Raw genomic sequence first — 19,932 nt, forward strand, 5'->3', positions numbered from 1 at the left:
TGGGTTGTCTGTTCAGGTGAACAATCAAACCCTTCTCAAGGTGGAGACCACTCCAGTTCTGCTTGCACACATTCTAGGCACCCCTGAAACCTCCCTCAGCACGTCTGCACTGCATCTTCCTCATCCAGAGCAGCAAAACAAAGGGAACACAAGGAAAACTCTGCAGGAACTGCCTGCGGAGCCAGTGCTGCCCAGAGGTAAACTCTGAAGAAACAGGCACTGCCAGTCTCTGAAGTCCTGTGGCAGGATCCGTGTTGGCAAAGCTGACATCGAGAGGAAGGTTCTGAAGGGTGAGGAGGTGGAAAATGGGGCCCAAGCTTTCCAACATGTACAGAAAGATCCCTAGTGGAATATTCAAAAGCACTTAGCTGCGTAGGTCCCGTAAGGGTGCTCTCAAGCATGGTTAACACAGCAGGGACCCAACACTGATGCAGTTAGCATGGGCACTGTGGGTATGTGAAAGTAAAGTCAAAAGAGCAAAAGCCTCTCTGAAAAAACACAAGGACCACCAAGGCAAAATTATGTTGCTTTCTGCCAGAACAGCTCCATAAATTTTGCAATAAGCCTACAAAAGAGAATCCAGAAATAAAAGACAAACCTGTAGTAACTGCATGGGGTATGATGGGAAGATGATAAAATCTTTATCTGTAATTCCAGTTGTTACATACAAAGGATGATACAGAGCAATCATTTGTCTTTATGCTGCTATTAAGCTTGCTGTCCTGCATGGGCAGAAATGAGCAACCAAACCAGTCCCCTTGTGCCAGTCATGTTTAAGTGGCAGGTCCCTACAAACACACTTTTATATTTAATTATGCCTACCATGGGCTCATCAAATGCTAGCACTCACCTCTTCAGCTGCTTTCTCTGACAATGACTTTGAGCTGTTTAACAAATCTGATGATGATCATTCCTGCCTGGAGCCGTGATGAAATGCATTTGCCAATCACTGCTTTATTTACTCCTGGGGCATTTTGCTAGAGGCAATTAATGGGCAGAACATCTTTATTTTATCTTAAGATGAGAAATTATGTGAAATACATATGAGTTAACTTTTTTTAGCTTTAAATCTGTTTGCCTTGACTTTCTAGAGATTTGCTTCAGGGTTGGAGAAGAATGTTTCCAGGTGAGCCTGGTTGGATTCAGCTACTTGTGACAGATGCAGTTCATTTGGGTGTGGGAGGGAGAATGGTGAAGAAAGGATAAAAGGCTTTGGAAGCCACTATGGCATCCTTTCTGTCAGGGAAACTTTCTGGTCTTCTGTCTTAGTAGCTGCCTTTCATTTTTTTTTTTTCCCCATCTTATTATGCCATCACCTCTTCCTCTGAATTGTTTTCTTCCTTTCGAGTTTTCCCCATCCACAGATTTGCGACCCTGCAGCAGCCCCTTAGTTATCCCTGGCAAAGACAGCAAACATTTCTTGGGGGAAACTCTTTCAGCCAGGACCCGCCGCTTGCCTCCACGCCTGGCCTGGTGCTCCATTGACTGGGACCAGGTCTGTCTCCTGCAGCCGCTGGGCTCTGGGGGCTTCGGTTCTGTCTACAAAGCCACCTACCACGGTGTAACCGTGGCTGTGAAGCAGGTGAAGAAGAGCAGCAAAAACCGGCTGGCATCACGACAGAGCTTTTGGGCTGAGCTGAACGTCGCTCGGCTACAGCACGAGAATGTGGTACGTGTGGTGGCTGCCAGCACCTGCGCCCCGGCCAGCCAGAACAGCCTGGGCACCATCATCATGGAGTACGTGGGCAACATCACTCTGCACCATGTGATTTATGGCACTGGCGATGCGTGGAAACAGGATGATGAAGGAGGATGTGGAAGGAAGGCCCTGAGCATGCGAGAGGCTGTGTGCTATTCTTGTGATGTTATGACTGGCTTAGCCTTTCTTCACTCGCAGGGCATTGTGCACTTGGACCTGAAGCCTGCAAACATCTTCATCACCGAGCAGGGAGTGTGCAAGATCGGAGACTTTGGGTGCTCCCAGAAACTGGAGGAGGGCTTGTCCCAGAGTCCCCACGTTTGCCAGCAAGGGGGCACATACACACACCGTGCCCCTGAGCTCCTCAAGGGAGAGGGGGTCACTGCCAAAGCCGACATCTACTCCTTTGCTATCACCCTTTGGCAAATGGTCATGCAAGATCAGCCCTACCTGGGTGAGCGGCAGTATGTACTCTATGCTGTGGTCGCCTATAACTTACGACCTTCGCTAGCTGCTGCTGTTTTCCACGAGTCGCCAGTGGGACAGAGACTCCAGAGCATCATCAGCTGCTGCTGGAAGGCAAATGCAGAGGAGCGCCCTGGTGCAGCCCAGCTGCTCCCCAGCATCAGAGCCCTCCGGGGCAGCCCCTAGGAACACTCGGGACTCTTACCCCTTCTTTTACTGTCGACTTTCCTTTACCTCCATTTTTCCTCCAAACATAACTAATCTACCTCCTATGTAATCAAAAGGCTTTGTTGATTTTTTTTTTTTCCATAATTTTAAAAAAAGGAAAAGGCTTTGTTATAAGAAGGTTATAAATAAAGAAAGAGGTTTAACTAAAGTGTGGGGTTTTACTGTGGGAGGGGGTAGAGGCAAGGATCAAGATGTTGGCAAATAGGACTTTCTTTGGTTTAGCTGTTGTGTGCTGCTTTGCTCAGAGAGAAACAGGGGGAATGTGATGTGGATAAAAACACTTGTTTTTAAATAAGTACAAAAAAGGTGGCTTTTGGAAGGTTCTTTGTACATAATACCTTTTGATATTTCTAAAATGTTCATATACGAGTAGTTCTTTACACTAGCTAGGTTTGTGAATTTGAGCTTTTCCTCTTCATTTACCAAGGAATGAGTATGCATCACAAATTAACGAATGCAGAAAAATAGTGTGTCGGTGGGGTTTTTTCCTTGTTCTTAGATGTACTTAATTTGGGGAAGTATGCTGTTTCTGAAATGGAAAATGTCGACTGCCCAATCTCAATTGAAAGGAGGAGTCTTTTTGTCAGTCTGAGGCTATTAAGAGTAGGAAGATACATTAACAACTTGTGCTTTTGTTCAACTCCCATGCTGCTAGGTGTGTGGCAACTTGCTAGTTGCCGTATTGTAAACTTTAGTATCTGAAATATTATAAGCACGTCTTGTGTGGAGTGACAAGTACCCAGGTTTTTGAGGTACCAGAGGAGTTTTTGGGGTTTTTTTGTGTGTGTTTTGTTTTTGTTTTTGTTTTTAAAAAAAGGTAAAAACATGGAGAGAGGATGTATAGATAGAAACGCCTCATAAATCAGGGTAAGGTGGGGCGGGGGACGGTATTTGCCCTTTGTAATGCATGGGTCAGTATTAGACAAGATACTGGAAGTACTGAAGAGGAAGATTGCTTGAAGCAATAATAATGATACTCTGCAGATGCTCAAAGCATACACTGTTGAACTATCCTCTGTGCTGCTTCTGTCTTATCTACTGTATTTCCTAATTGGGCTGTAAGATGTCTGGGTGAGCAGCTGCTGTAGGCAACGCTAAAGACAAAGAGCGCTGGTCCCCTGTTTATCAGAACTGATAATTATAGATCTGTCAATCTCAACCCTTATCTGGATCTCCGAAGATCCGACTGCTGTAGCTGATATTGTCATTCTGCTCAAAGACCCTGCTTCTTTTTAAGATGGGAGAAAGAGTGATGTTCCAGTTAGATTGTTTTTCTTCTTTCCCCTTCCTCCCTCTTGTTTCCATTCTGGAAAAAAAAAAAAAAATCCCAAAGGAATTGAGCCAATTTCCTGATTTCTGACCCATATCTTTTTGTAGCTCCGTGAAATCCTAGAAATGAGCAACTATGTGAATTTGAGATGATTCTGTAGGTCTTTATGGTATTTGTGTTGGTCATTGAAATTAATGGTTTATAAAGCATATCTAAGCTTAACTATTTCTTGCTCTTCTGTCCCTCTTAAGTGGAACAAAGAAATGCTGTCTGGAATCAAAAAACCTAAGGTAAATACTGAAATAGATTTCCTGTGTTTCTTCTGTTAAAATGATTATGTTATAGGATCAGAGCTTCCATTTTTCATGTTGCATAACTTCTTTTAATAAACAAGAAATAACTTATGAAAGTTGTAAGTCATTACCTTTTACAATTATTATCTGAGGACATGCAAGATAAAATGTTGGATTAAAGCCATTGGCATGCCTCACCTTAACATCAAGCCTTACATAAAACTGTTTCTCTACTCTTCAAAATAATATAATAAAAAATGGAATCAAAGTTTGTTAGTAGTTCCTAGATGTTTCTGTGTTGTATTTATTTTGCCAATCTAGGTAGCTGTTGCTTAAACTGCTGGAAAGTTGATATCTTGTGCTTAATGGTACTTTAGCATCAATAAGTGCTGCTTGAGTCTTTGTGAAAAATCGAGCACCCTTCAAATTCTCTGTTATACTAGACAGAAAAATACTGCATGGCCAACACCTCCTCTTGAAGCATAATCAGCTCTGCAGATGTCTCTGTCAGTTTTACTGGATGAGAATGAGAATGAGAACTCTGCACAGGACCCAAGATATAGGCACATCATAGTCAGCTGTCACAATGATGTTCTCTGTTTTTATGTAACTTTCTAAGATTTGCTTTGCTGCTTTTTGATTGTTAATGAGCATTGAGTTAATACTAATCAAGAAGCATCTTGGGCCTGATAGCTCAGAATCCATCGTCTTACAATATAAGGATTATTTTGCCTGTTTCCCTCAACTTTACATCAATTTACCTTGAATTTCATTCTGTGGGTTTGTAGCTGGCCATTTCACTCACTGTCCTAAATCACTCCACCAGCAGCAAAGTTGTTTATTTTATGGCTCACCCTCTTGCATGTTGCTTATGGATGTGCTGAGCAGCACAGAACCCAGGGAAACATCACTGGGTGCTTCCCCTAGTTGAGAGAACTCCCTCTTTGCTTTTATCCTCTGTTCCTGCTTCTTGACTACCCAGCCCAGGATTTTCTCGCTTAAATATAGCTGCTTAGTACCTTTTAAAAGTTCACAATGAAGGATTTTTCAGATGCCTTTGGAAACCCAAGGGAAACATATCAACCAGCTCCTTATCCACATGCTGTTGGTGCTCCTAATGGATTCCAATACACTGCAACACAACTGTGAAGTACAACTCCTTCCAGCCAAAGCAATATTTGCTCCTTCTAAAGAAATAATATATCTCTGTGTTTGTTAATTCCTTTAATATAGTATTTGCTAATGTATCTTGTACAGCCAAAAATCATATCATTAAGTTATTTCTTAAAGACTTCCATGAAATATGGTCCTCTACAGAAAAGAGGCCCAGGACACCTGGTTGCTTTTCATGGATTGCCTTTGTCAAGCTTAAGATTTATCTGTCTCAATGAGTAGGAAATTGAGCGGAGGTGGCAGATGCCTCCAAGGATAAACAGCTCCTGATGAAACTCTAAAAAATAAACATGCAAGAGACACCAAGGGGAATTCTGGAGCAAGGAAGAGTTGCTATTGGAAGAGAAGGATCACAGAATGGTTGGGGATGGAAGGGACCTCTGGAGATTGTCTCATCCAACCCAGTTGCTAAAGCAGGTTCACCAGAGCAGATCGCACAAGAATGTGTCCAGGTGGGTTTTGAATGTCTCCAGAGAAGGAGACTCCACAACCTCTCTGGGCAGACTGTTCCAGTGCTCTGCTACCCTCAAGGTAAAGAAGTTTCTCCTCATATTCAGATGGAACCTCCTGTGCTTCAGGCTGTGCCCATTGCCCCTCATCCTATCTTTGGGCACCACTGAAAAGAGTCTGGTCCCACCCTCTTGACACGCACCCTTGAGATATTTACAAAAACTGATAAGATCCCCTGTCAGCCTTCTCTTCTCCAGGCTGAACAGAACCAGCTCTCCTCATAAGAAAGATGCTCCAAGCCTCTAGGCAGGTTAGGGAACATTCAAACAAACAAGACACAGGCAAGTTCATGGATCCTGACGGGATGCACTCACAAATGCTGATGGAGCTTGCTGATGTCATTGTGAGGTCACTCTTGATTGTCTTTGAAAGGTCACGGTGGTCAGGAAAGATTCCTGAGGACTGGAGCAGAGCAAATCTAACTCCTATCTGCAAGGTGGCCAAAAAGGAAGATCTGGAAAACTACAAGCCAGTTAGACAAAAAATTCTGGAAATCATTGCCAAACATATGAAAGACAAGTAGGTGACTTGGAGTAGTCAGCATGGATTTATGAAGAGGAAATCATACTTGACCGACCTGGTAGCCTTCTGCAATGAAATGACTGGCTGCTGGATGAGGGGACAGCAGTGGCTGTTACTTATCTTGACCTTATTGAGGATTTGGCTCTGTTTCCCATTACATCCTCATAGGGAAATGAAGGAAACACAAGCTAGATAGTGGAAAACAGAAACTAGCTTAGCTGCTGGGCTCAAAGGTTTGTGATCAGTGGCATGAAGTCCAACAGAAGACCAGTCACTAGTGGTGTACCCCAGAGACTGAAACTGGGCCCAGTACAGGTTAATATCTTAATTAATGGCCTGGGTGATAGGACAGAGTGGACCCTTAGCAAGTTTGCAGATGATACTGAATTGTATGGAAGGATCAGGACCTCAGATGGTTGTGCTGGTAGGGACCTCAACAAGCTGGAAGAATCTGCCGATGGGAGTCAACATAGGGAACTACAAAGTTCTGCTCCTGGTGGAGGATAACCCATGCACCGGTACAGGCTGGGGGCCGGTGGGCTGGAAAGCAGCTTGGCAGGAAAGGACATGGAGATCCTGGTAGACCCGAGTTGAACATGAGCCAGCAATGCACCCTTGTGGCAAAAAAGGCCAACAGCATCCGGGGGGGCATGGCAAAGGGTGGTGTGCTCTTCCAGATCCTTGCCAGAAGAGATGATTCCCCTCTGCTCACTCAGCCCGGTGAGACACATCTGGAACTCTGGGGCCAGCTTGGACTCTGCTGGAACAAGAAAGGGATGTACCAGACCAGGAGCACAGTGATGGACCATTAAGTTGATGAGGGAACTGGAACCTCTTCATATGAAGAAAGGCTGAGAGATAGGATTGTTCAGCTTGGAAATAGAAAATTCCAGGGGCTCTTACCAGTGTGTATAAATACTGATGGGAAGCGATAAAGATGTAGCCAGTCTCTTCTCAGTGGTGCCCAATGACAAGATGTAATGCAAGATAAAACATTTCTTGTTGTGAGGATAGTCAAACACTGGAACAAGTTCCCTGGAGAGATTGTGGAGTCTTCATCCTTGAAGATATTCAGAACCCAGCTGGACATGGTACTGAGCAACCTGCTCTAGTTAACCCTGCTCTGAGCAGGGGGTTGGACTGGACAATCTCCAGAGGTTCTTTCCAACCACAGAAGTTCTGCAACTATGATAACATTTATAGATGCTTGAATTTCAGGGAGCTCCTGAGTTCTCCTGCAAAAATGTTTCTAGCATGAGCCTATTTTGTGTTTCCTCCAGGGACAACACATATGCAAAGAACACACTTTGAGTCCATGCAATGGCTTTGTTGCCTTGGGGGAATCAGGTTTCAATGATTAGGGCTGTTTTGTTTTGTTTTTCTCTTAAAAACCTGTCATCGGTAGATCTACCAGTGAGGCTTGACAGAATTCTTGTTCTTGATATCCTGAAAATAATAAATTATGAGTTTTATGTTAGTTCCTTGAAGTTGTTTTGGTTTTGCTGTTGTGTTGGTTGGTTGTTTTTTTCCCATCTATTTTTATATTTAATCCACCAGAGTTTCATCCTTTCCATTTTCTTCATCTGGACATGGCTTCAGGTTTTTAAAAGATGCCTTCTTGCTTCTCAAGCTAATAAAAGCTAATGAGTATAGCTGCACATTGCTCTTTAACTGTCACACTTGCATACCTTCGTATAAAATATTAGCAGAAGGCACATGATGGCAACAGAGCAGTTGCAGACAATTGTGTTACAACTCTTAAGGGATTCTGTTCATCCAAATGTTTCCCTAGGTCATTCTAGAAGATCATTTTGTTCTTTAGAACTTCTTCTTCATATATATGTATGCAGCACAGGTAGCAAGACATGGTTATAAATCAGGATAAACTTTAAGGGCCACTTGTACCTTGTTTATTTATTCTCTTCATTCCTGGAACTGATCCTCAGAAGCTTGATCAAACTAAACAGAAAATTTATTGAAGGCCTGGATAAAGTGCTACAGCCAGGTAATTGTAGTTTACTGACATCTTACTATGCTTTCTGAGCATGAAACACTTGTGAAGCCAGTGCCAAGGATCCTTTGTATGGCTGCCCCAATCATTCAGCCAACCAAATATGAAAAGCAACATCACTGTTTCTTTCTGGGGACTAAATGCCTTGGCAGAGTGTATATAAAAGCATAGTGAGTTTGAAAGGCTGGACTAGATTCATGTCCTAGTTGGCTCTATAGGGTCTAGCAAATTCAGAAGTATAGGATCCAGTATTGCACAGATTCAGATGATGCAGCATCAGTGCCAGTCTGGCCATGGTGGTACTATAATATTTCTTTGGGCTGTGCCCTTCGGCCCTCCGCCAGCCAGGTGTGCTCTATTCAGGGCATGAGTTATCTGATGCTAAGAACAGGCTGGACCTCCTCAGATAAGAGTGACCCTGCATCTCAGCTGCACTCTTAGGAAGGAACAAAGCCTCGTTTGTGCCAAATGGTAAATGTCAGATCTCTCATGTCTTACCATCAACCAAGCTCCACAGCTTGAGATAATTATTTTCCTTGGAAATGAAATTGTTCTTGTATTCAGGTTTGGGTTGGGATTTTTTGGTTTGTTGTTCTTCGGTGGGATTTTGGGAGGTGTTGGTTGTTGTTGTTTTTGTTTGGTTTTGTTTGTTTTTGGTTTTAGTAGCAGCAACTTAAGTGCCATTTCTGGGATCCTGGGACACCATGTCACAGTGGCCATTTTATCAAGATGAGCTGGTTTTCTTGGGTATATTTTATATTCTCTGTTCAGAAGTAGCACAAGCTGCCTTTCCAACCTCCAGCCCTGCAGCACTAACTATTCAAAACCAGGTGGGTTATCTCCTGCCTCACAGCAGTCTGGGGTAACCACAGCCTGCATGGAAACTTGAGCTAGTTCTCCTCAATCTCCCAGTGCCTAACTACCAAATCTGGCTGCATTCACTGGTTTCAGAAAGTACGTATAAAAAAAGCTACTGTAAAGTGCTTGCATTCTCATGTCTAGTCAGCAGCAGCAGTAGCTGTGGACATATTAACCACATTAGAGTGTTATATTTTGTGCTTCCTTACTCATATAGATACCGTTATCTACTAAGGGAAAGTATGAATTAAAAGTTCTAATGCTGGTCGTTTTTTGGGGTTTTTTTACAACTAATGGCATCCACCACCCCCAACCTCCCCCACATCTCCTCTTTTCCCTCAAATGGGCACATGTGCAAAACTTGACAGGATGCAGTTAAAAAAGAGATTTTACGTAATTTTATCTAATTCAGACTGAGTGCCCAAATAAGAGACAATACTAGTTAGTGCTGAAATGGCTTTAGGTCAAAATTAAATATTTCATGCTTTTCTTCACAATGAAAACCAACTTCCACATGCTTTCTTGAAGTCTGTGAAGTGCAATAATTACTTTAGCAGTCAAGTGATTACAGACAAGAAGAGATGGCTAGAAGCATGGGCAGTGTGCAATTGTAATAAACAGTTTCCAGAAAGAATTAGAAAGAAGGAAAAGAAAAAGCATGGAAGCATGATTTTATCAGCCTGTATTACACTTGCTACAGCTTTTACTGAAGGTTTAGTGTCTTTGGTTCTCAAATAGAAATATCAACAGATATTTCATAATCAGTTTTTTTAAAAGTAAGCATAAGCTACAATTCTGATGCTCCTCTCTTTGGGTGTGAGAGATGTGGGAGTATTACAGTATAAACATATTTGATAATTAATCAGGGAACATTTATCTGTTTCTCTTTGACAGTCTCTGGCTTCCCATCAACAAGGAACTCTACTCGTGGCTTGTTCTATTGTTTGCTTCTCTTGCCTTGGAGGCTTCTTCTGTGCTTACATTTTCTTTTTCCTCCAGTGTCATGCTTTATCTCGACCCAGAAAGAAAGAGGTAACACCACTATCTTCAAATGATAAAAATACCATATAACTTGGAGCTGGGCACATCCTTAATATAGAAGGCAGGATGGGAAGCATGAAGACAGGAGTGTGAAGATGCGTGGGTTGCTGCTGTGTTGTGTGGTAACATATATCTGCAGCAAAGAAAACAAAACAAAAAAATGTTTCACTGAATATACCACAAATATTTCTAAATTCAATGGGACTTAAGTGGATGCTTAGTATTTGACTTATATATGATCTTTTGCAGCATTAGCATCTATGTTTATAGATTCATCCACTAAACCAGAGATGAGAATAGGGGTAAAAAATGAATGGTTATTTTAAAAATTAACTATACTTTGAGCACTGTACTTATACTTTATTTTAGCCATTTATCTGCTACAAATACCTTAATGGAGTGCTCAAAGAGCCTCTTTCTATGCTTCAGTTAACCCAGCTGCTAAATATTTCTCTGCCTGTCAAATGGAAAGCCTTAAAACCAGTTAAAGAAGGCAAATGGAACAAAATTGGTCTACTGGCGCCTCTCCCAGTCTGCCATCAGCAAAGGATGCCACAGGACAATTCGATAGCAGGGGCACCATCCACCAGTGGACTTGGAGCACAAGGTTCAGTCTTGCTCTGTGCCCAGCCTGGAATGCAACAGCTGGAGTGCTCAGCAGAGCAGGGAGGTGATTGCATTCGCCTTTGCAGGGCACCTGGGATAACAGGGAAAATAATAACTTCATAAATATTCTACTGCACATGTGCCAGGATACAAAGCGCAAAGTAGGCTGCAAACTGGAAACGTAAATGTTCAGCTCTTTTTAAGTTGCTCCCCCTAAAAGGGCGGAAGGAAAACCAGTTTTATTTTCAAGCCATTTATTTTTCTCAACCACTTATTTCAAGAACAGAGAAAGAGTTTTGATTCAGATATGGCACATGTGAAACTGGTCCCAGAGACAAGTATGGCAAGTTACACCTGAACAGAGATACTAAAAAAAATGAGTGCAAATGTGAAAAATTATACACTGGGGAGGCTGGATTTCTTTAAATAGTAGTTAATAGTGCATACTATGTAATTCAGTAAGTTTAGAAAGACATCCTTTTTTTTCTCTTGTCTAACAGTTCCATTAAAATGGCTTGCAGGTAACAGAAAAGCCACACACAAAGCTTTTGAAGGATCATATCATTGCATTGACATGCCAGTAGATGAATGTCATCCAACTTTTTCTTTGTATATAAAGGGACATAACTTCTCCAGACCTCACTTAAAGTTGTCAATCCTTGTATAGCTTTAGGGAATGAAATGATTACTGTTAGGTGTTTTCTAATTTAAAGGAAAGAAAAAGGATGTTCTTAAAATCAAATTAATAATTCCTGTCAATGGCTGACTTTCAGAGGAAATAAATTTATTTAATTTTTGAAAATTATTTTTCTGCTTTGAATATTACCATGCTTGCATAGTTCATTTTAAAAGTTGTGTATTGAATCACAAACAGCATTTGAAATAGTGTCCGAACCATAAAAATTAGCCCTACCTGACAAAATCTTAGCAAGGGTGGTAAGAAAGAACCATTTTCACAGAGAGACAAGGGAGGTGGCTGGAGGAAGCAATGAGACAAGCCAGAAACAGGGAGAGGGGAGACACCCCCAAAATCAAAGCTATTCAGTCAGTGAAGGTCTCATTGAAAAATCAGTTTATGCTGACACATGCGTTTCTGTCTTGCGTGCTAGAGCAACCTGCCTGCTGGTCTGTCAGGACTCCTTACAACTTAAACTAAAGGTCTTGAACTAGTGCCTGAAATTGGATGAGGCCATCGATTCCCTTCAAGGTGCTTACCCATCACCACCAGGTTGTATTAGTCTCTGGTTTACTTCAAAGAGGTGTCAACTTCACCTCCCACCTGCCCCCAGCCTCCTAAAAATCCAACTGTCCTGGCTGGTTCATTTAAAATGCTCTTTGAACCATTACCAACCCCCGAAGTGTCTGTGGGGACTTTTCTTTCTTTTATTGATGATTGTGCTATGTGCTAATTATGATTAGTTAGTGCTATACTTTAATAACACAAATTATTTAGCAATGAATACTAGTACACAAGTAATGGAGGATTCTTCGTTGGAAACAAACAAACAAACAAACATGTTCCTTTATATAGAGATTTGAATTAAAAGCTTGGTTTTCTAAGTCAAAGGTTGTTTGTTTGTTTGTTTGTGGGGTTTTTTTTGTGTAGGGGTTTGTTTTGTTTTTGTTTTCAGGAAAGAGGAGAATCGATCTCCAGGTATTAGCATTAGGATTTGCAGCTGCCAGAACAGAGATTGGCTCTACCTCACACCAGGAACATTTCACGAGAGTGTATGAGCAGCAAGCAGTTCTTCCTCTGAACATGTCGGGGACTCCCAAAAAGGAAATGTTAATACACCCTCTGCAAGGGAGGGGGAAGGAACCCATTGACAGAACAAAGTACCGGCCGGGTGCTCTCAGAAACGTTTTCCAACCATCATAATTATTGCAAGATTATTTTGTACTTAAAAGCATGAATGATAGTGCTGAAAAATTACAAGTGTTGATATTTCTTGAAATGTTTTCAGGTCACATGGCTACCCTACTCAAAACCACCTTCTATGTATACCACAATAATTAATTTTATTTGCATAAAAATGGAGTGCTTGACCACAACCCTCTTAAGCACTAATTCTATATTTTCCTTAGTTTTAAACCAGTAGACAATACTGCTCCTCTTGGTCTGTGTCTGGAAAACCTGTTGTTAAGGGTTTTCACTGTGCACAGAGGTAGGAATGTTGGAGGCGCGATCGTATGCATCTACATAGAGTCGCTCTTACATTTAAGTGATCGTTGCAGGGGAGAAGAAAGACTTTTCTATTTTATATTTTCTGTGAGACTAACCAAACCTTATTACATATTTCTAACAATGATGTTTTTATACACTGGTGTGAAAGGACATATACAAGCCCTGTTTTCATTACAAGAGAAGCAGGAACTTTTGCCATTTGTTTAGGTGAAAGACAAAATTAACAGACTTGCTTTCCTCTCCTGTAAGTTGTTCTCTTAAACAGAACTGCTGGGTCTCTTATGAAATGACATTACAGACTCTGCGGTTGTTGTTCCTGACCCCCTACTGCAACCTCATAATTTCTATGTAGTAGGCTGCAGCTGCTGCTTTGCCACATGAGCTTTATGGAGAAGTCAGCAAGCCCTTTGAAACCAAAACTTCTTAATATTTGATGCCTCTTGGATCACTTTCATGTTACGTTGTAGATCTGACCAGCTGTTCTGAACAATCACAGTGTGACGATTTCCTCAGTGGCTAATAATTCCTGTTTCTAAAGCACATCTTTAACACTACAGTATCTCCTTTAGTTCCAGGTCCTACGTTTTATGCTATTATTCCTGTTCCTGTCAGGTTTTGAGTAATTTAACTTGGCTAGTTCACACAGGGTCAGGTCACAACAGGAGAAGCGTTACTGAATTGGCTGCAGTCTTCCTGCACAGACTCCAGGGTTGGGAAGGGCATCTCTTTGCAAGTAAAATAGTGAGATGCAACTAATATCCTGCTGTAGTAGTCCTATACCATCAAGATGCTGATTCTCCCCTGCTTTAAATCTCATCATCATCTATGGCAAACATTTGCTGGGTTTTGTGCTTGCAAATGTTCATCATCTGAAAACCATTTGGATCAAGAATATAGCAAGGAGGAAACTAATCTTAAAAGGACAAGAAAAACCTCAGGAAAAAAATACGTAATGCAGTGATGCGTTCTATATCAAGAGAAGGTTTTCCTCTAGTCGTAAGGCAGTGTGAGGTCAGGATCATTCCTGAAATTATCCTTGCTCCATGATAGAGGGGCAGCACAAGCACCGTGAAACAATTCCCTCCTACTCTGTCTCGCCAAAGAATTAGATTAGATTAAACTGTTTTTTGGAAGAAAAAAAATGTGATCAGTAACTTCATAAACTGGGCTCTACAACAGTAGATAGAGGGTCATGGGCAAAAATACATGTGGACTACATGTACTAGTAAACATAACTGCTGTAAAATGAATCAACATTTTCTTCCTCAAGGACAGACATTCGAGCATGAAAACACTCTGCTGCTGGTCACTTCCCACAAAGTCTGTGCAGGAGGCAGACAAAAGGAGGACAGACGGCACCAATGTTTTCATTAGCACAGTATTGCCAGACTTCATACACACCAGCATGTCCCACTACTTCCTAAATACTCCCAGTACAAAGTGTCCACAGAGAAGCCAGTGAGCTAAGTGTAGCAAACCAACCCATATGCTGGAAGCCATTTCCAACTCGGTAAAACAGCTTGCTATGTTCAAAAAGTCACGTGGATATTATGTGAGTAGATGCATCTTTTCAACATATGTGAAAACCATCGTACTCTTCTTGAACTATTTCTTCAAAGTACAACAGATCATGACAAACCGTGCCAAACGGTGCTGCCTCAAGTGGCTAAATCTGGATCACAGAGATTTTTGTAGTTTGCAATTTATTTTTATACTTGATTAACCTTTCCCCACACCGTCTTCCAAAGTGAAGATTTCATTTGCAAAATGAAAACTGGATGCAAAAATACCAGTGTTGTTTGTGCATCCACTAGTTTTGCTTTCGCTGGACTGACACTGGGGATTTTTTGTACAGGAATTGCATGCCCCCCTCTTGATAATGTGGCCTGGATAACAACAGATGATACTGTAGGAATGTGAGTGCAAATAGTGAGTGTGAACAGAATACCCAGATCGGCCTGTTCTGAGGGGATGTTTGCCCAAAACCTGATAACGCTAAGAGGACACTAACAATAACAAAGCTTGTTTAAGACAATGATCACCCAGATTAAACAGTAACCAGGGGATTAGATTACTGAGAGAGTTTCGAGAAAAGAAGTTAGCTTGAAAAGCAGCATGAGAATTCGTGATTGTTAGAAGAAACCTCGGGCTGGGAAAGCAGGACCAGAGCAGCAGGCGATACAACTTCTAAGGCTCGACAGCTTCCTCCCCACTGGACACAGCCAGTAGCTGCCACCCTGTTCCCAGTGCAGACCGGGGTGAGGACCGACAGGATGAGGCGCATCGGGAGGGACGCACCTCGCAGGATTGTGTGTGAGAACCAGCGGGGAACGTTGTCACCAGCATGTGGATTAGCTGCACAGACACCAGTGTTCACAGCGCCAGTGAGGATTTAGGAATAGGGGAGTATGCACTTGCTAAAAGTGTGATTGTGTGTTTCTCATCCATGCTTCCTGCAAGAGAGGGGATGCGCATGTACAGCTGTGTGAATAGGTAAGTGGAAGTAGAATTTGGGGGATTCGTTGTAGAAGGGTATGTAAGAAATTTGTAGGTGCTTATTAACACTCTGTAAGCATCCAGTATTGTGATTTCTGTTGTATTGCTGATACTGCATATTTCACTGATTACTGGTAAATTACACGTATTATCAATAACCTGCCTTGGTGCTGTCAAGACTACGTAGTTACACAATTATTCTTTGCAAGAAGTTGTTGTTTCATTATTACACATTTGGCAGAAGCATCACACCTGCAAAGCACAGAGTGGAGAGGCAACATTGTTCCAGGATAAAGAGAAGACATAATTAATCAAATGTTACACAGATTACCTGTAAACAGTTTCTCTCCATTGGACATCTGGAATTAAGATTCAGTTCCAAACATACACAAGAGTTTCCATTTTAAACTAAGAGAAAGGTCTGTTACCATGAAGTGTGATGTGGATGGTGGGGGATGTGAGGTAATCAATTAAAAACAAACAAAAAACCCCCCACACAACAAAACAAAAAAACACTTAAGATTGAATTAGGGCAGGGCAAATACAAAAAATATCCTCCCCAAAGTAGCCCAGATGTACAATACTGCCTCAATCCTGAGCATTCAAAGCTACATTGCAGTGATGTGCCACAGATTCAGTGTCACTAGAAATGCTGTAACATATTAGCAGTTAAGTATTTTTTTGTCACTGTGATTTGTGTCAGAAGAACAAAGCAACAAAGACTGACAAAGGAGAATTTTTTGGGAAATCATGCTCTAACCAGGTCAGTATTAGGAGGCAAATGTATTTATCTGTGAGGCATGAAGTACACATTTATAAGGAAAGAGCTTGCAATAATAATTATGAAGCTCATGTTGCCCACTTGGAAAAGTATCTTGATCAGAATTTGTGGCAACATTTGTCAACAGTAAAGGAGTCCATCAAAGCACAACTGCTCTTTTTCTGGGTCAGATCAAGTTCATGTTTTCCTTCACAATTTAAAAAAAAAAAAAAAAAAAAAAAAAAAAGAGTACTTAGTATTTTGACTGTGTCTGCATTTTTATGTGATCTTTATGCCAAAAGTGGGATGAAAATTTAGAAAATTTAAAACGAACACGCTAGGTGCAATGAGAACTCTATCTGCAAACTGGTGCTCATGCACTGTGTGCTCTGCCTGCTGCTTGCAGAGAACATCAGTTGCCAGTTAGCAACCACCCAACTATACAAATTAGTCTTTAAAAAAGGGATATATTCAGTTCCAGTGGGTTTTCTGGAAGTTTCAATAGCTGAGGCACCTGTAGACACAGTAAATGCCAATGTCCAAAATCTAGAGAGGACAGAGATATTAACAGGTACTACCTAACTGCTGAGCAAAGAACTTGACAGTTCTGAGACATGACACAAATGAATAACTTCGAGTTAGCACAAGCGGATCGGCTGATACCTACAATTAAGACCAAGCAGATGCTGAGGCCTTTCTTAAAATGCTTGTAAATAGTTTTCACTGCATTGCTGCTGATTGGCTTAGAAACTTCACCACCTACTAACAATTTCCCGAGAAGCCTCAAGTACGATCCTGCCTCACAAGTGTTTTCTGATCAGAAGTTCAAACAAAATCTTTAAAAATGTGTTCAGATTTCAAAGACCTTGGAGAAGGAAGTAATTTTCAAAGTAAATAGGAAGATATTTTGGCAATATGTTAGTCACCACTGAAAGCAAAGAGTGCAGGCATCAGGCTGGCAGAACCCAGGGAGCTGCCCACATCAAAAAATCATTATGAAAAATGACAAAGCAGATTTGATGAAGCTAATGTGAGCCCTGCCAAAACCATTCACAGGCCACTTGTGTGAAATAAGTAGAATATATCTACCCAAAAGAATAAACGGTGTTCACAAGCCAGTGGAATATGTCTGTCCTTTGAACCACCCAAAGGTGGTTCAGAGCTCAGCATTCACCAGAAGACAGCACAAGCCTTCTCTTTGAGAAATCACTACAGTGCTTTAGGAGACGCTGAGTGACAGTTCAGACTCCTACCAGGATCTACTTTTGAATTACAACCACTCTAGTTCTACAAGAACATCCAGGAGATCTCCTCAAAGGTCCTTTTTGTCACATGAACAAAGGAAGATGGAAGGTTGATCGACCCCTAGGCTAAACAGATCTGTAGAATATTGGGACATCTTTTCTGGATAAAAAACTGTATAATTTAGCCTGTCACCGAGGAAAAAAAAAACAAACTGCAGGCAAAACTTAGCAAGATTAAACACAATGGCATTAAGGAGCTACAGAATCAGGTGACCATTCATTTAGCACAAGCACATGACCAAAAACCTGACAAGAACCTAACTCCCTGCACATACATATTTAATTAACAGGAGCAGAATTACTAATTTGGAAGCATAAATTTAATCTAATTTCCACTATAAGCTAATGGAAAATATATGGGTAACAAAATACTCAGTTCATTACTCAGGAATGTTTCGGAAGGACAAACTAGTCAAAGGAAGGTAAAAAAAACCTAACTCAGTAATCTATAAGAAATGAAATAAAATCAGAAATGCATGTGGAACAATATTCTGCATAATAAATCACAAAATTAGGTATTAAATTGTTTCTGCTACAGACTACTAAGTCATGTTAAAAGCATATCTTGCTTGTTAATCATTTATCTTCTTAATTATGTGACGAGGAAAATGCTCCTGGAATCTTCATCTAAAAAGCATATGTCCACAGTGTATTATAAATCTAAACTCACAATCACTAAAGTTAGCATTAGCTGGGGAGAAAAACCTCCATTAAAATTAATACGTAACAAAAATGGGCATAACCCAAAATATGAATTAGAAGCTAGGAATGAAAAAAATATTCAGAAGGTAAGGAAAAAGTTGTATTTACAATGGGTATTCACTCATGTGAATAGCATGAAGGTATATGTTTATTTACAGTGTATGAAAAAGACAGCATGAAGTACAGATAGATTTTTGTTCAACATTTTTGAAGGAAAAACAACATATTTATATTAGAAAATGCTAAGGATAGCTGATGAAAGCCTTAAACACAGGAACAGAAGGAAGGCGGTTTTTAAATAAGTAGCTCCAGATCGCTTGCATCCAAGAATTTTAAGAGCTGGCAAAGGAAACTTGTGTGCTGTTAATGTGGATTTTCCATAAGCTTTGAGAAATCTGTGGAAGCTCAGAAAAAAACCAAACCTGCCTCAAAGAAAGCTGAGGGGGTGCCAATATTACAAAAAAAAAAAGCAAGAAAGGAAGAAATTCAGGAACTTTATGTCAACCTTGCATTAATCCCAGGGGGAAAAAAATGACCACTTGATATAGGAGTAAGAAATAAATGAGGAAATTCTACTTACACTACATAGCTTAAACGTATGGAAAATGTGTCTTCTCAGATTGACTTTTTTCTCATGCAGTTACAGCATCCATTTGTTAAACAATAGGAAAAGTGTTGATATAACACATTTGTACATTGATCTGTTCAGGAGGACACAAACAAACTGGCAATAGCTGTGCACATACAGTTCGTAGTAAGTAAATCAAAACTAAGGTTACAGGTCTGTGCCATCCATGAGGAATCAGTCAGACATGTTTCTAATTGAATCCCACTGGAATTAGTTCTCAGTAGCCAACTATTCAGTATTTTTTCTGGAAGTAAAGTTTAGTAAGAACATTCATAAAAGCTCTAAGTAAATAACATTGGAGGATTGCTGATTGAGAACCATCTGGATTACTGGAGAATCAAGTATTTCAGCATGATCAGTGTGAGGTCATGCATGTAAGAGTGATGAATATAAAACACTTATAGATGGAAAACTTCCTCAGGAAGTAGTTGGAATACCTGGTAACAGAGTGAACATGGGTTCTTTATGCATAAGTGAGCTCAAAATTTTTAAGATAGTTATTAAAAGGCTCAGAAAACAAACCTCTAGAACCAAATGCTGCTTTTATTGCAAGGAGGAAGAGACCAGAGAAACAGAACTATCATCAAAACAGATTTTTGAAGTACCAGTCTCCACTGGCAAAAGACATTGCTGCATTTCATGAAGCAGCAACAGGGTAACAACTTCGGTATCCATGTTTCTTGGAACTGCTTTACCAGAATATAGCACCTCAATCAACGAAGTTACTAGTAAACCAGAGATTTCAAAGAGCAAGTACAAATGATCTATGTGCAAAACAAATCTAAAATTGAGCATCACAATGGAGTAACTGGCATACAAAATTTAACTCAATTACATGAGATTTAAGGACCATATGAAGACCTATAAAATATTTGGTAGAAGAAAAAAAAAATGTATATATTTAGTGCAGTGTGACACCTGAAAGCAAGTTCATATTAAAACACCAAGCAACCTTTTTTGAACAACTGTAGCAATTACTAAGCTTCCAAAGGTGGTAGCAGTTTTGCTAATGTCTGTGCTTACTGGACAAAACCCCAAACCAAAATAGATAAATCATAGTGACCCTACTATAGACCATAATTTCCTAACACATAACATCTGTTTCTCCAGTTCAACAGATCTGTCAAGTAGTGATGTAACTAGAAATGGGCACGCTCTCGGCAAAACGCTTGATTTGGCAT

The 19,932-nt window shown here is 40.7% G+C and overlaps 1 protein-coding gene across 1 annotated transcript; it reads left to right on the forward strand.

Annotated features, from left to right (window-relative positions):
• Positions 1-1,111: 1,111 nt before the first annotated feature.
• MOS (MOS proto-oncogene, serine/threonine kinase) lies at positions 1,112-2,350 on the forward strand (the record flags this gene model as incomplete). The annotated part of the gene is made up of 1 exon (XM_080364130.1): positions 1,112-2,350. The coding sequence occupies exon 1, from the start codon at positions 1,307-1,309 to the stop codon at positions 2,348-2,350; it is 1,044 nt and encodes a 347-aa protein (XP_080220256.1). The 5' UTR covers positions 1,112-1,306.
• Positions 2,351-19,932: the final 17,582 nt, after the last annotated feature.

This window comes from Nesoenas mayeri (genome assembly GCF_963082525.1).
Source record: "Nesoenas mayeri genome assembly, chromosome: 2".
Taxonomy (NCBI): Eukaryota; Metazoa; Chordata; class Aves; order Columbiformes; family Columbidae; genus Nesoenas; species Nesoenas mayeri.